The 15,884-nt window shown below is 49.7% G+C and overlaps 1 protein-coding gene across 3 annotated transcripts in view; it reads left to right on the plus strand.

Moving 5' to 3' along the window:
- The window catches only part of LAMA5 (laminin subunit alpha 5), an 83,012-nt gene that overhangs the window by 3,752 nt on the left and 63,376 nt on the right, over positions 1-15,884 (plus strand). For all 3 annotated transcript variants that reach the window (XM_057379952.1, XM_057379953.1, XM_057379954.1), the window contains exon 2: positions 2,544-2,696. In XM_057379952.1, coding sequence (XP_057235935.1) covers positions 2,544-2,696 — 153 coding nt within the window. The remainder of the gene's footprint in view (positions 1-2,543; positions 2,697-15,884) is intronic.

Genomic DNA, 15,884 nt, shown 5'->3' on the forward strand with positions numbered 1-15,884 from the left:
CTCTCAGTGCTGTACCTCTCTGCACGTGTCTCTTCTGTGTTCACCCCTATGATAATGTTGGATTTCAGTGCTTTAACTACCTGAAAACACAGTTTTGGAACAAGTTGCTGCCCGCAGAGATGATGCCTGGTGAGCCAGCCCCTGCTTCACTCCATGCAAGCCCTGATCAGCCCTGGGAGCAGCCTGCAAGCAGGCATTTTGTCTGAAACAGTGCTTTTACACCCCATTTCCTGTCCTTTTTACCTCACCCCCAGCAGCCCCGTGCTCCCTGTGGCTTTCTGATAAATCAGATGAGGGGAGCTGATGCTGGGTCATGGCAGGGCCAGATAAACTGGGACAAATCCACCTGAGAGTGGTGCCAGCAGGGTGCTGGGCTTGTCTTTATGCTCAGGGGACATTTCATTTCCCATTGCCCTGAGCAGGATCAGACCCTGCAGCTCTTTGGAACCTGCTCTTCATTCAAACCCTCTCCTTGTCTCTCCCTCACTGCAATTTGCTCTGCTAGTGGCAGTTTTGTGTCCTCTGAGCTGCCCTGAAACTCTTGCATTGCTGAAGTTCTTTCTTTGGCTGTACCTTTGTGGTGTCCACACCTCTCGTGCTCTGGCAACCTGCTGTCTCTGYTAAGCCTGCAGCTCCCAATTGCTTTTTAATTAAAATCCTCCTGCTGATGTCAGAAGTTCCCTGTAGAGAGCCTGACACAAAGTGCAGGAGCCTGAGTTGCTCTAAAGCACAAATAGCTGGAAATTATTACGGTCAGGTTTGGGTCTGGCTCTAATGAAGCAACTAATGAGCAACTGGTGCATCAGAGAGGCTAATCACACTTTGAACAGCAAAACCTGGTTCAGCTTTTGACGTGTTCCCAGCCCAGCAGGCTGCCCAGGGAGGGACAACAGCAGCATTATAAATGTGGAGCAGCTGATCCTAATTTTTACTCCCCTCTTAACTCAGCTTGACTTGATTGCCTCCCATCAACGTGAACTTTGGGTTCAAAATGGTTTTTACATCTGTGGCAGGAATTTAAAGCATGAAAGCACTTAATTTTTTTGTTATTTATCCCCRTTTTGTAATCTTGCCTGACTTCCCCCCGCCCGACCTCAGTGTTGTGTATTGTGCAGCAGAAATTTCCACACAACCTGTTGCACCGGTTCCCATTRAAGGTTTGTGCTGAAGAGTTGGGTCAGTTTTATCTGGTCTGCTCTCCCTCCTGGCTCAAAGCATGTCCAAACCAGCCTTGTGACCTCTCTGCAGTGTTCCCTGCATGAATGTCAGGGTTACCTGGATGGTGTCAGCTCCCTTTCCTTTGCTTTTGTCCTTGCCTGTCTCTATTTTCACACCTCTGGAGGAGTTAATTTWAAAGTGTTCTTTTTCAGGACGATTTGTGTTGCATAATTGCCTGCAAGTAACAAAGAGTAGGGCAGCGGGGAATAATGCAGTGAAATCTTTTCTTTTGCACTGGGATTCCTCCAGAGTTTGGAGCATCTGGAGACTCACAAGCTTTGTGGTGGTTTTGCCTTGTAGGGGCAGGAAGGGGATTGCCTGTCTTGAGATCTTGTACCTGGTGTAATATTAACACTGGCTGCAGCTGGGACAGGCAAGGGCAGCATTCCTGCCTGGGGATAACTGCGCCTTTAAAAAGAAAAAAAAAGGAAAACTGCCTGGGACACGGTTCCCTTCCAGGCTGTTTGTAGCAGCGATTCAAGTGACACAACAGCGGCTCCACAAAACAATTTGCCAGTTTTCAGGGTTCTTTGCAGGTTTCTTTGAGCGTGGGTCAGATTSATTTGTCCATTAATTAGAGAGAAAGAATCGCCCCTAACAGCTCAGGTCTTTGTGTGATCCTGCTCAGGAGGTGCTGTTAAAGTTTGCGGGGTTGTTTTCTCTGGCAGCGTGTCCATGGAGCTGACAAAACCACCCGGGCCACAAAGACAAGGCACAGAAGGGATGGCAGTCCCTGGCCAGATGACAGCTGGGCTGTCCCTTTCTSCCTTTGCACTGCAGCATCATCAGCAAAAGGAACTTGGCTGCCAGACTGAGCTTGAAAATGTGGCTGAAAGAACTATATTGTGAAATGAATAGGTGGACAAGAAACAGATTGCAGGGAGCTGGGCAGAGGAGCTGCCAGTCTGAGTGCAYAGAAATGACAGAATGGGTGAGGTCAGGATCTCTCAGGGGTGGCTGTGAGTGGCAGCCTCAGCAGAGGAGCTGCTGCCTCTGGGGTTTGAGCCACTGCTGCCCATTGTAGTGCAGCTTCTGCCTCTGATAACCAGTCCTTTGAGGCTGGCACCTCTTGCCAATGCTCACTGCCTATCTGAAATTCAGAAGGGATGCTGCTTGGGGCAGCCCAAATTCTACACTGTGGGGGTTTTGAGCCTTTTCATGCACCTTTTTCCATCCATAAATTGGTGCAAACAAAAAATTCCTATATCTTGATTTGCACTAACATGCTTACACCCTGTATTTTCTGAATTGCTGATACACCTGTCTGCTTTGCACCACGTTTTCCTGACCAGAGTTAAGTGTTGTTTTTTTGTGCTTTCCACCAGGGCCAGTACTGTGACATCTGCTCCTCTGCAAACAGCAACAAGGCTCACCCCATCACCAATGCCATCGATGGCACAGAGCGCTGGTGGCAGAGCCCCCCTCTCTCCCGGGGACTGGAGTTCAACCAGGTCAATGTCACCCTGGACCTTGGACAGGTAACACAAATCCTTTCTTTGTTATGTTATACTGCTGAGGAGCAGCTGCTCTGCTTCTAAAATCCTTTTGTGGATCTTGTTGGAAGTGTGGGACAAAATCACTCATTTAATGACAGGGCAGGAGGCCCTGGTTAAAATAGGGAAGGGAAAACCTCTATCCTGTTTGTGGTGTTAACTACATTGTATTCTTTGTTGTTACTATTCAGATTTTTCCCTAAGATTTGRGTTCCTTGTGGAAATCACATTATATAGGTGCTGTTTCCCTTTGAGGGTGCCTGCCTTTCAAAGGGGGACAGTTAGCAACCAAAATGGGAAAATACAGCCCTGAGAAGTTCAAGGTTATGTTCTAAAACCTTTAACTGGTGCTGTTGAAAACTCTTTCAACAATGACTGAAGGTGTTCTTATAAAAGACAAAGGGTGGTGATGGATGTTTGGTCTCTGCTGGCAAACCAAAGGGAATTAGCATTGGAACAGCAGGGCTGCCAGCCCCCACCAGCTCCTCTGCTGCTCCTTTTCATCTGCAGAATGTCTTGAAATGGGGAGTTCTCTCAGGCTCTCCTCAGCTTAAAGGGAAGCGTGGAAAGGGATGGGGCTGTGGGGGCAGAAGGCATTGTGAGCTGAGGAGCTGTGGGATGTGGGTCTGCTCTGTGGTGTGGAGCTGTGGGATGGGGGAGCTCCTCACTCCCTGGGACAGGGGATGTGTGAGGTCTCTGCTCCCTGGCAGCCTCAGCCCCTGTAATTCAGGCTTTGGGATTTCTGCTCTGTTACTCCACAAGAGTGTCCCCATGAACAGGGAAGGATGGGCTCTCACCTCTGAGAGATGCTTCCCCAAGCTCTGCCACGATCCCTGCAGCCCCAAAGGCCAAGTTTGGGATCTCCTTGGCTGGGAAATCAGTGGGATGGGGCAGTTTTGGAGCTGTGGACAGCTCACCTCTCCCACAGGAAATCTGTTTGCTGTGATAGCTCTGTGGTCTTTTGGGGACTGAGTCACGGCCCCTTTGGGACTTTGCACTGCTTGCAGGGATTCTGAGCCTTGATGGACACTGGGACTTTACAGTGGCTTCAGAGGTGGCTTTTTCACTCTCTGCTGGAGTAAAGGCTTTCTCCAGTAAAAAGTAAAACTTTTTACTCCAGTAAAGTAAAAAAATTTCTGCAGGATTGGTACCAGAATTTGCACATGTGGTGCTGCTGGCAGATGCTTTRCTGGGTGTGGGTTTTCTCTGGGCTCACAGGTCCTCTGCTTCCCTGTCACCTGTGCAATACATGATAAACCCTGCTGGTCCCAAGAGCACACAAGCCTCAAGCTTCATCCCATTTTTAGTGCCTTCCCCTGTGTACATAGCATTATTGCATGGAATTGCTATGATAACCTATTTATGGTCCTGGTGAAAGCAGTTCTTTGCTTTTAACTCCTTTGTTTTGGTAGCTTGGGCAATAGAAACAAGATTAAACATCGGAGAATCGCTGATTTTCTCCTTTTGAAGTTGACTCTGGTTGAAAAGATTGAAGAAAGAAAGAGAAATAAATTCTTGGGACCCGGTGTGGTAAACAGAGCAAGTGCAGGATGAGGCCAGCTGCTGGCAGCCAGGCTTCCCAAATTCCTTGGACACCTGKGGAAACAGCACAGGTAGCACCACCCTCCATGTCTGACAGCAGGGCTTTTTTTGGATGGCAAACGAGGTCTCTCCTCGCTCTGTGTATCAATCTAGAGAGCTCTTGGACCAATTAAGGTTTCATTTCAGGGACTCACAGCCACTAAAAGCTCTTTTCCCTCTGGGGGTTGGTGAGTGCCTGGAGCGCTGATGGCGCTAGGGGCTGTGGTGTCCACCCCTTCCTTTGCTGCTGTGCTTCCATCCCTCTCGAGCCATAAGTGCTTAATTACCAGCTAGAATTGAGTTTCTCCAGTATTTGGYGAGGCTGTGGCAACTGGGAGAGAGGGCCAGTTAATTAAGCAGCCTGTTGGTATTTGCTTTTGCTGGCTGGGAGCTCACTCTCCTCGCAGGGGTGTTAAAATCCTGTGGGAAGCAGAGGAGGAGGAATATTCACAGCCAGCAAATAAGTTGCAGAATGGCTTGGGCCGGCCACCCAGCTGGTGTGAGGATATTGAACACCCTCCTCACGTCACCTTAGTGCCAGCAGCAGCCTGATCTTCATCAGCAGGGAGGATCAGGGCTCCCACCACGGTTTGGGAAGGAGCTGTGTCCCATTATCTGCTGGGGTTGGATGGGAATGGCTCCTGCTGGTGCCTTCTCTGTTCCTGCCTCCTTGGGGAAGAGTGATTTTTTTTCTTTTCAGGATTGGTGGGGGAGAAATGCTGCTTGAAGAGGGAAAAGTCCCTTCCATGTCAGACCCAGGCCTGAGTGCCAGAAATACGACAAACAGCGCCAGGGAGGGACTAAATGGGGTTTAGGAGATGCTGAGGAGTATGGAGAGGGAACCATTCTTTTGTTTCCTTGCCTTTAATCATGATTCTGTGCTTGGTATATTTAGGATGAATGGCTGGGCCACTGCATAAATTTGGTGTAAAATACATCATGGCACTGTGATGGAGCACGGCTCAGGGTTTGGAGAGTAGAGGAATTGAGAGTGCTGGAGGACACTGCTCTTGCTGAGCGATCTGGACTCATCAAAATCCCAAAACTGGCTGTCCTGCCTGCCTTGGAAGGCAAAGTGTTCGTGGAGACTCAAACCTGAGCTGCTGCTCAGGCTCCAAACCCTTTTCTCTCTTGCTGGAGCCTCCAGRCCAGCTGGAAATGGGAACAGAGGAGCAGAGGGACAGGAGACAGTGACTCATGACCACCATGGGAATTGTCCCCTGGGATCCTGCAGTGATTAAGTACCACAGTGGGTGGAGAGGGAGGAAGGGGTGTGATGGAAGATTCCTTTTTTTTTTCTTTTTTTTCCCCCCAGAAAGGTCGTTTGAGTCAGAGCTGACAAGGTTTGAAGGAACATGAATGGCTGGCTCCCTGCCAGAGCCTGACATCTTCCTTGCATGAAGGTGAACCCAGGCCAGCCCTTCCTCGAGATGTTTATGGATAGCTGGTGCTTTGTGATAAACTCTGGGGGAGGAATGCTTGCAGTCATGCAAGAGCAGGAGCGTCCTGCCAGTGCTTGCTGGAGGTTAATTACTGCAGTGAGAAGGTGCCTGGGAGCAGCCCCCATTTTCCCCTGCCTTATCTGCWGGCCCTGGTGACATTAGGGAACAGCAGGACTCTGGCTTTGTAGGGAGTTTTGATTTACACCCCAAAGGTATTTAGTTGGGCAGTGCCTGACTGGAACACTGACATCCATTGAGAAGAGAAGTGAAGCCTCCTTTGGAGAGCTCCAGGATGTTATRCCTTAAAATGCAGCTCCCTTTGGGGTTTAAAAGAGGGGAAAAAAAGGTTGCATTGATAATTCACTAAAGTGGAAAGGAAATAAACTGCGAGCCAAGCTCCCAGGGCAGTCTGAAGGTGTGTTTTGTAGTCTCTGTGGAATAACTCTTGACCAGGGGGTAGATTGATAACTTTCTGGGTTATCAGTGTGGTTGAGAAGCACCTCTTGAGTTTTTTACTAATTACAGTGGGAKCTGCCACAGCTGCCACTTTTTCTGGCCTCTGAGCTGATTAGCTTGTGCTTGCCATGCTCTTCCTGCTCCAAAATAAAGGTCTTGATACACAAAGCACCCAAGGTGTGCTCCAGCCCTTGGTCAACAGGCTGCTGGTCTTTTGTACATGTTTTTTTTACTTTTCTTAACTTCTCTTACTGCTGAGGAGTAGCTTCGTGGTAATTACTCCTACTTGGTCTTTGCTGTGCTGGGGCACCACTGTGGGAAAGGGGTAGGAGGGCTTAGTGACATTTATTGTGAGCTTTTGCACCTTAAATAAAGGGCTGGGGCGTAAAATCTCTAACAAAGACGTTCTTTCTCCAAATTGTGCTCTGGCTCTTGGAGCAAAAGCAGTATTAAAAATAAAGCACATTAAGTAGGCTGAGCAGAAATCTTTTTTGCTTTCAACAGCTGAGCCTCTGGTCTCTTCTCCTGTAGAGCCCTGTCTAATTGCCATGAGATCTTTCAAAAGTAGATCAAGATGTTTTTATGTTTACAGGCTTCAGAGGTGCAGTTCCCTGATCTGAGGATGGTCTGTGGCTCCTGTTGAACTGCAGAGCCTGTTCRGTGCTGCTGTCCTTTGCCATGGCTGTGGAATGGAAACAGGGTGCATATTTTCTGGGAAAAGCAGAAAAGGTGTGACAGAGCGTTCAGCACTGGGAGCTGGCACTGAGCCCAAGTGGTGGATGGATCTTCTCTCACCCGATTTATTTCCTMCTGTATTGTTTAAATTAACTTAGCTGTGAAGCCTCTTCTGTTTTCATCAAAACTGTGGTTCCTCTGGCCTGGACCAGCAGCTATTAATTTATTTATTTTTTGTGCTGATGAAGTGAGATTTTTGCCTTCACTTAGCACAGAAAGGTGGAGAAGAGCCATCTGCCAACTCCCACCAGATTCCTGGCTCCAAGGGCTGTGTGGGAGCTGCTCAGGTGAGCGGGTAGGGAGTGTCTGGCTGTTAATCAAGTGGGGATCTGTCTCCTCTGGCAGCAAGAGCAGACCCATCCTCTCCTTTTCAAAGCCTTGCCAATTTGAGTGCCAAGCTCCAGAGTCCAGAGCAGCCAAGGCTGAAACTTCTTTCTTCTTTGCTGCTGCTGTTGGTTGCTGTTAAGGGAAAAGATGTGCAGAACACCAATGTAGGTAAATCATGGGTGACACGTGAATTTTAATTGTGTGTTCTGTTTACCCAGGCCACGAACCAGTCCTGCTTAAAATCCCTCTCCCAGGGCTGCAGTGAGTAGCTGCTATTTCTCTGGTMACATCTGATTGCTGAAAGACCTGCCCTGCCTCACGTCAGCCGGGGAAGAGCAGGGGAGGCTCTGAGCAGGTCACTCAGCACTGTGGCACCTTTCGTGGCCTCCAGGAGGTTGTTTCTGCCTGTCTTTTCCTTCTTGTACAAATGACTTTTGTGCTTCAGCAGCCTAATCTTCCCAGAGGCTGTGCTTGCTGTGCCTAGACCTGAGCCAGGTGTTAAAATGAGCCCCAGAGCAGCTCCAGGTAATGAATGATGAAAGGATAATTGCTGGTTCTGAGAAATGCGTGCAMGGTTTCCACTGTGGGTTCTCCCTAGGTGTTGTTGCCTGTTTGTGATGTTGTTGTGATGAGAAGCAAAGAGGCTGATGGTGAGGGYTCCTGCTGTGGAGCTCTCTGTTCCCTCCAGGCTGTTCCTTCCTTCTCAGCTCCCCGGGATTCTTCAGGGATTGAGAGAGAGCCTGGGGGCGAGTGCAGGCTGGGGAGAGGTCAGGCTGGCTTTAGTTTGTGACGAATAGCTGGAAGGCAAGCCCTGCAATTTCTTGCTGTTGTGCTGGAAAGTGTCTGCCTGGCTGGGCTGGCAAACCAGAGCGTGCCCTGGRCACGGGGTGTGTGTGGGCACACGTGCTCGGGGTCAGCTCTGGCCAGGCCCTGTGGCCGTGCCAGGCAAGGTCAAACCCTGTGGCACCATCTGGGTCAGGCACTTTGTGTTGTGTTTTCCTCCTCAGAGAGGTGTTACAGGCAGTTTTTGGGGAAGGTCAGTGTACACAGTGGCAGCAGAGAGGATCACAGCKCTGGCACAGTGTGTTGGCATTTTGTTAAGTGGTTCAGTGTTTTCTGTGCTCTGGCTTGTCCCACCTCCAGCATGGGAATGCTGCATTTTATCCCCATCATTTCTCTGCACAGCACCACACCAGTGAGCACAAAATCTGTTGCAGAACAGAATTMTTTCTTGAGTCAAGCTCTTGGCTCTGTGCAGCCCTTTCTGTCATCTTCCTCCAGCAAGTGAGAGCATCCTCAGCCCTTGGGGTGCTCCTCTGTMCATGGACTCGTGTCCTGCACACACCCCCGAGGGCTGAAGCTGCTGAAGCYGAGGGCTCTGAGCCTGGAGTCRCTGYCAGCCCTGCCCTTTGTGTGGCACTSGGGACARGCTCATCCTGATGCTTGTCCTGGTCAGCATGAGGAGCCCCTCCAGTGAGCTCTTCCTGCTTCCTGGGGCACAATTCCAGGAGCTGTCCTTGCCCTCCARCACGGCTGGGTCCTGGCTCAGATCCACCGGGCTGGCAGGGAGGATGCTAAATAAACTTTTGATCATCTGCCTAGTCAGCTTCTCTGTGCTTTCAAGCCTGTTCTAGCCCCCTGCACCTTTCTTTTGATGCTTTACCAAGCCTGGCTCAGCCCTGAGTTTGTCTCTGCCTTATCCTTTTATTACAGTCATAAATGTGGGCCTTTGGGCTGTGCCCAGCCTTGATCCTCAGTCGTTTCCTGTTTTCTGGATTCAGTGCTCTTCACATTCCAGACCTCCCCTCCTGTCTGTAATGCCARGCAGTGCAATAAATAAATATTTCATTGCTTCCCCTGTGATAGAAATGGAATGGGAGATCAGTAGGAAGACACAAGGGGAGAGGCTCATGCCTGGTGTGCCGGGGTGGAAGAGTCTTCCTCAATGGCTCAGAGCAGACTCCAGATCAGTGGTAATTTATTATGGAAATGTGGCCTCTTCACACAGAGCTGGAGCTGAGGTTTTGTGTCTGGAGGCATCCTGAGGGGATGGTTGGAAAGGAGAGATGGGAACATGGATGACAATGACAAGGCCTTTAGAGTGACACATGGATGGCTCTGCACAAGGCAAGGACTGGGCATTGCTTTGGAACTGCTTTGGCCACCAGAGACGGACAAGAATGAGAGGAGTGACGTTTTGTTCTCCACACRAGGCCTTGCCAAGCATGACTATAAAAAAGCCTTTGTTCCCATGAGGTCACTGCTGATGGAAGGTGGGTCTGGATGGTGCCAGCTCCTGTTTGTGCAGTGTAGGAAGCCACGCTGCCTGTTTCCTGCAGGCACCCCAACCTGGCCCCTGTGCTTTGGCAAGGCAGCCAGGCAGAGACAGGGAGAGGATGAGCAGGTAACGGGGCCAGCAATTGCTGCTGCACTGAGACATGCCAGCACTCGTCAGTCAGAGCTCCTGGAGGACGCTGTCAGGATGGGAGTGTGGCTGTCTTGTCCTTTTCTCTGTCAARCAGCAGAAYGTTCATGGGAGATGATGTGGCAGGRAGCACCATGCCTCTCRTTCYCAGCCTSATCTMCCTGGARAAGCTGGGGCTCAGCCAGCTGGGCTCGTGTGGCACGGTGTACATGGTTATCTGGAAGGTAGAACAGCTTCCCTTAGAAGAAGTTGCCTTTATCCCAGAGGATTTGCATATTACTGATGGCTTTTTCCATGAAGCTGTGTGCTGAACACTGCATCCTTGATGGAGCAGATTTCCTGGCAAAGCTTGTGTGTGTAACTCACTCTGGGTGTTGTGCCCTGCCTGAGAACCACTTTTCATCTTCTGCTTGGCATCCTGAGCTGTGCCAGTGGCTCTTTTGTGGATCCCATGCAGGGCCAAGCAAACAGCCAAACTGAGAATTGCCACAATTTATTTTTYAGTTGCTCTTTCCAGTTTTTTTTTCTCTGCCTGCTTTGATAGAGAGCTTTCCTCACACACACTCAGCTGAGCTCTATTTATGGTCCCTGCAAGTTCCCATCACTGTGGATTGGAGCATGCCCTGTGCCCAAAACCCAGCTGGCATGCTGCTGTAGGCATCTCTTGGATCTAGTTAAACGTGCCCAATGCCAAGCCCYGATGGGAAGAGGAAAAGAATGGCTTTCTGGTATTTGCACATGGCTGCAAACTGTAAACACAGACTCATGACTGCAAACAGAAATCYCTATCGCTGGCTTCATCGTGACTTCACTGTTGTTGTCCTGGCTGTTTGCTAAAGCTGTTCCTTAATCCTATTCCAGGCTTTTGCAAAGTCTGCATCCACCCAAACTTAGTGGGCACAAAGATGTTGGCTGGACCCCAGGAAGGGGTTTGGTTGTTTCTTTCTCTCCCAGTCATCATCTTCTGCCTTGGACCAGGCTTGCTTCAAGTCTCTGAAAATACAAGAGTGTTTGGGGGGATTGTGAGGACAAACCCCATGTTCTGTGAGTCTCACAGGTCTGAGCAGCAGCAAGAACTGCACTGAGCCCCTGTGGCTGCAGCTCTGCTGGTGTGAGCAGTGCTGCTGGGAATGTTAATCCTGCTGTGACCCTGGTGGGAGCTGCTGTTGGGTCAGCTCCCCCGGCTCTGAATGGCAGCGTCACGGTGGGGAAACCTGCTGACAAACGCAAACCTAAGGCACGGCTGGGCTGCGGGTTTTCAGCAGAATAAACCTGCTTGAATGTGTTGAGTGTGGCTTTGTTGAAATCTGCTAACTACCAGGCTTTAAAGCCGTGTTGTCAAGGCTTGCAGGAGCCACGCAGAGGAATTACAGAAAGGCAGTGCTGCCTGGGAGCTCTTGGGTTTGGTGCAGGGACCTCACACAAGATGCGAGGGAGGCTCTTTTCCTGGTGGAGCTGGGTCATCYTGGTACATGTGGGGTCTGGAGCCTGACAGAGACCTTTCAAAATTGCTTGGCCCTGGGAATGGTGAAATAAGAAATACCAGGAAAGACAGGTATTTGCCATCATCTAGAACTGGGATCAGAACTAGCCAGAGATACGGTGTGAGAGCTTGAGCAATCCGTGTCCTCTCCCAAATCCAAATGGAGGGAGCACTTAGGTGTACTCCTTTAGAGGGCTTGGGGTTCCTCTGAGGTTTGTGTGAGTCATTCATCATTGGCACCYGGCCATTTGAAATGAAAAGCCTTTCAGGGGTTTCGGTGGCAYGCTGAGACCTCTCTCGTTGTGCCAATTTTGAGCAAATTCGTCCTGTTCCGTTTCCTTCCCCTCCTCACCCTTCCCATGCGCGCAGGTTTGTGACAGGATATCCACTTCATCCGAGGGAATTGGGGGAAATACTTTCTTGTAGCGTGGCCTGCTGCCAAGGTTGCTTTGTTCTCCTTGTCACTGAAAGAAGGGCCCAAGGAAACCCTCAGAGCTGAAGCTGGCATGCGACTCAGAGTGGATTTCCTGCAGCTCTGGAAGTGAAGTCTGTGACGTGGGGAATTTTTTTTTTTTTCTTTCAAATCCTATAAATGCAAGGAAAAAGAGGACTTGGGTGGGTTACAAACAGGCTGGGTCTGAAATCCTCTCTTTGATGGGAAATTGCTGCGTCACGGATGTACAAGTTGTGCCTTGTCAAGGTTAACATTGGTCTTGGATTTTTTTTTTTTTCAGTTGAATTAAGAGCTGAGCTTGCAATAGGCCTGGGGTTTTTAGGAAAAAAAAACATGGTGAAGATACTGTTTGAACATGCACCGTTCATTGTGCTGCATCTGGAGGCTCTGCTTAGAGATTCCCTAGTGCTCCATGAAGGCATAATTAATTTTTATTACGAATCCACAACTTTATTGATAATATCAAGAAAAGCAGTGAATTGCAGTGTTTAGGACTTAACTCCTTGCTGTGGCCAAAGCAATGATGTCCAGCCCTGGGGTKTTGTATGAACAGGGTGAGAGTTCTTCCTCATTGTGCTGGGCTGACACCCCCTGTGCCCTGTGGGACACAAGGTTTGGCTCYTGTTTGTCACAGCAGAGCAGGTGGCATTTATCTGTGTACATTCTGTGTTGTGGGATCCTTACATCACTGCCCAGGACCTCCAGAAAGCTGGGAATGTCACAGAGATCTAATTCACTGCTGGCCACAGAAGAAGCAGATGCTGTTTCGAGTCTGATCCAAAGCACAAAATCCTATTTGTRCCCAATGGAAGGAGACTTGAGTGTTTCTTTTTTCAGCCCCTAATTTAGCCAAGGGCTTCCTGAACAAACTTAGTAAATCAGCAAGGCTTTGGCAATATTGAAAGGAGTCTTACTGTAACTCTTTTATAGTATTTTTTTTAAATTCTGTTTTTAATCCTGCAGACTTAGGATGTCTGGATGGAGCAGGTCCCACATTTGTACAGCTTCCAAGAGAGCCCGTCCCAACAAGCTCAGGGTCCTGACTGATGGTGCTGTGCTTGTAAAATTCTGGGTGTAAAAACCAGCCTGCAAGCTGGCTAAAGCACAGACAAGTATTCTTTTGTCTGGCCTTTCCCTTTGAATTCTAAACTGGGCCAGGAACTCCTCTAAGAATATTTAAATACCTTGTGCAGTGAACCTGTATTGATCTTAYTTGCTACAACTCAAACAACTCACAGAAGGTACAGTTGGGAACATTTGTTTGCTCTGGATGGTAGGAATGTCCTCTTGAAAATGTGCTGTGCTTTGGTAAGAATGAATAGAGGGTTTTTCCACCCCCTCTCCAGGTTTCTGGAGGCCAAAGTCTTGAAACAGCTTAGAAAGGCTGCTGARGCTGCTGATAAGATACGCAGCAAATGGGCTTGAGAGCCTAATGTAGGAACAGAAATGTCTGAGCTGTTTGCTTTCCCCTTAACAGTGTGAAAAATGAATATGTCTTATGGAGGAGCCTGGGGAATTGTGTGCTCAGAGTCAGGGCTGTGCTGAGTTTTTACTCTTGGCTTGGTTTAGAACTGCTGGGTGGGAGAGTGGAGCTCCTTTGAACCCTGCAGAGCCCCAAGTATTGCAGTTTTGCTTTTAGCAGGCTCCCTCTGGCTCTGAGCTTGCTRCAGAGATGGGATTGCCTCTTGGAACAGCAAGCTCTGTGTTTGGAGATGTGATTTTTCTATCCAGTCAATCTCTCTTCCCCCACCACCTTGTTGTTCTTGTGCCTCATGGGCTGGAGGAAGCTCTCAAGCGATTTTGGCAGCAGATCTGTGCACCTGCTGGAAGAGTGTGCAGGCAGCTTTTGGTGAGGCTGGGCTCCCACACCATCAGCCGGGTCAGGGAAGGATGCTGCTCCACTCTGGATTTTATATCACTGCAGCTTTTTGCCTGAAATGTGTGAGTGTTACCCCAGGCCATGGGGCAGAGGAACAGGGTGCTCCTTGGAGCTGTGGGATCCCACTCTGCACATGCTGGGCTGCTCTGGCATCCAMGAGAGAGCCACTTCCATGAAAGCCAGATGGACATCATCACACTGGGGCCACGACAATGGCAATGTTGCTGTTGCTGAAAAAGTTGGTTTTTGACTTCTAAAGTCAGACACACCTGTGCTGTACCCCTACCTTGGACACGTGCCATCCCATATGCCTGCCCTTCTTTCAGCAGCGGTCTTTATTTCAGTGCTGTGTGCTTACCCACCCAGACCTCTTATCTGCACTAAATCAGAGCTTTCTTAAGCCCTTGTGTTTTCTGCAGCACTCCCCTTATCTCTGTTCCTTCCCAGGGCTGGGCAGGGGGAGCAGGAGGGGCTGAGCAAGCTGTGAATGCCTGTTTGTCCTGCAGTGATGCTGTGTGGTTTAACAGCAACAGGCAAGGCTGGGATCCCCTTTAGGATGGTTGRGCTTTCCCAAATTGCTGAGCAGGTGGGGTTTCTGCAAGGCAATTTTATTTTTTAGGGTCTGAGGCAGCGGGATTTGCTGTGTGTCAGTGCAGCAAAAAATGGTGATTTCTCATGTGGTTTGCAGGTCAGAGAAAAACCTGAAGACTGGCTTGCAGGTTGCTGTCATGTGTATTTATGGTCTTGTCTCTGCTCTCTGTCCCCTTGTCCTTCTCCCCAACCATCAGACAAGGATGCTGTAAAATCCTGTGTGAGTTTGCCATCCACAGCTCACCCCACACTGCTTTACCCCAATCTGTACCCCAGGGGAGCAGGTTTGGGCCATGACACCCATCTGCACCTGCAGATGCTGTTTTGAGGGAAATCTGTGCAATGTGAGCACACCTGGGTGAGGCAGGAATGCCTGCATGGATGTGCACATCCTTGGGATAATGTCTGGGTAGCTGTTTTGCTGTTTGTGAGGCATCTGACCTTTCTTCTGCTGAGGCTTTCAACAAGTCAATTTACAGTCTTGGGAGGGACCACCCAGAGCCTGGTTTTGTGGCAGGGAAGAAGGAAGGGAGGGAGCTCTTCAAAGAGCAGAAGAGATGAAATGCCTCCCGTGGCTGTACATTGATTTCATGAAGCGAGGCAGATGCCAGCGTGCTTTGCTGTGATCTTGGCAGAATGTGACCCCTGTCCCTCAGCAGCAGAGGGATGCAGGCGATCACGTTTCCCCAGGCAGATCTGATTTCTGGAGGCTGCGAGGGAGCTGTGCTCTGTGCCTGGGAACGGGGCTGGGAGGCTTTGGCTGTGCCTGCTGGACACATCCCGTGCAAACACCACCTCAGCAGCTCTGSACACCAGTGCCAAACTGGAGCGCTTGGAGCTGTGCTCTATGCGTGAATGGCTTTGCTTCCCCACCTTTGAAGATGAGCGTTCTCTTTTCAAAACAGGAGATCAAGAATCTCCTGATCTCACATGTGTTGAAAGGCACGATTTACAAATGTTTATCCTGGAAAATGTTTATGAAGCTCCCTTTGRGAGCTGCTTACAGTACACAGGGCTCTCATGGGCTGAAGTAGGGATGTGTGACAGCTCATGAGCCAGACCTGCTCAGGTTGGGGTCCTGTTGAGATCCTAATCGTTCCCAAAAGCCACTTATTGCCAACCCCATGGTGTTCGTGTTGCTGTTGCACACAGGGCTGTGTTCAATGCTAAATTCTGCTCRAAGGGCTCTTCCTCTAGAAGAACTGCGAGCGTTTAGTAAAGGGTACAAGTTATTTGCCTGCTCTAAATGTACTGTGGGACGTTCACAGCAGATCAATAAAAGCCTTTTGTTGATGTCCCAGTGGCACAATGTGCTACAACAATGCTACTGTCACCTTCCATGCACCAGCCTCGTGTCCTTGCTTCTGGCTCCAAGGAGCAGCCCCGATTCCAGTGGGGATGAGCAGCAGTGTGGGGTTAATGAGCACTGTCCCTGCCTGGATCAAAGCAACTCCAGAGCCTGATCACGATGAACTCCTGTGCCTGTGGTGCTGATGGCTGCACACATCTCCAGTGAGGACATGCCCTGGGTGTTCCAAGCACGCTGAGTTTGTAATCCCCTGTTCATGCTGTATCCATAACTAGTGCATGAGTTCCGGCCCTTTATTTTCYTAATGAGGGATAGTAAATCACCACTGCTGATGTTATTTTGTGGGTGAGGATTTGGATTTCGGGAGTGGTGGCACCGATCGGTTTCCATGTCCCTACACTACCAGGAAGGAGGAAACATGAGCCAGCTGGGGTCTTGCCTTCGGTGCTGGCATTGGAAAGGCTTTGGGGTTTATTTTCCCCCCATCCCAA

Source organism: Malurus melanocephalus, unplaced genomic scaffold, assembly GCF_030028575.1.
Source record: "Malurus melanocephalus ecotype Western Australia unplaced genomic scaffold, MMel_1.1 scaffold_428, whole genome shotgun sequence".
In the NCBI taxonomy this organism is placed as follows: domain Eukaryota; kingdom Metazoa; phylum Chordata; class Aves; order Passeriformes; family Maluridae; genus Malurus; species Malurus melanocephalus.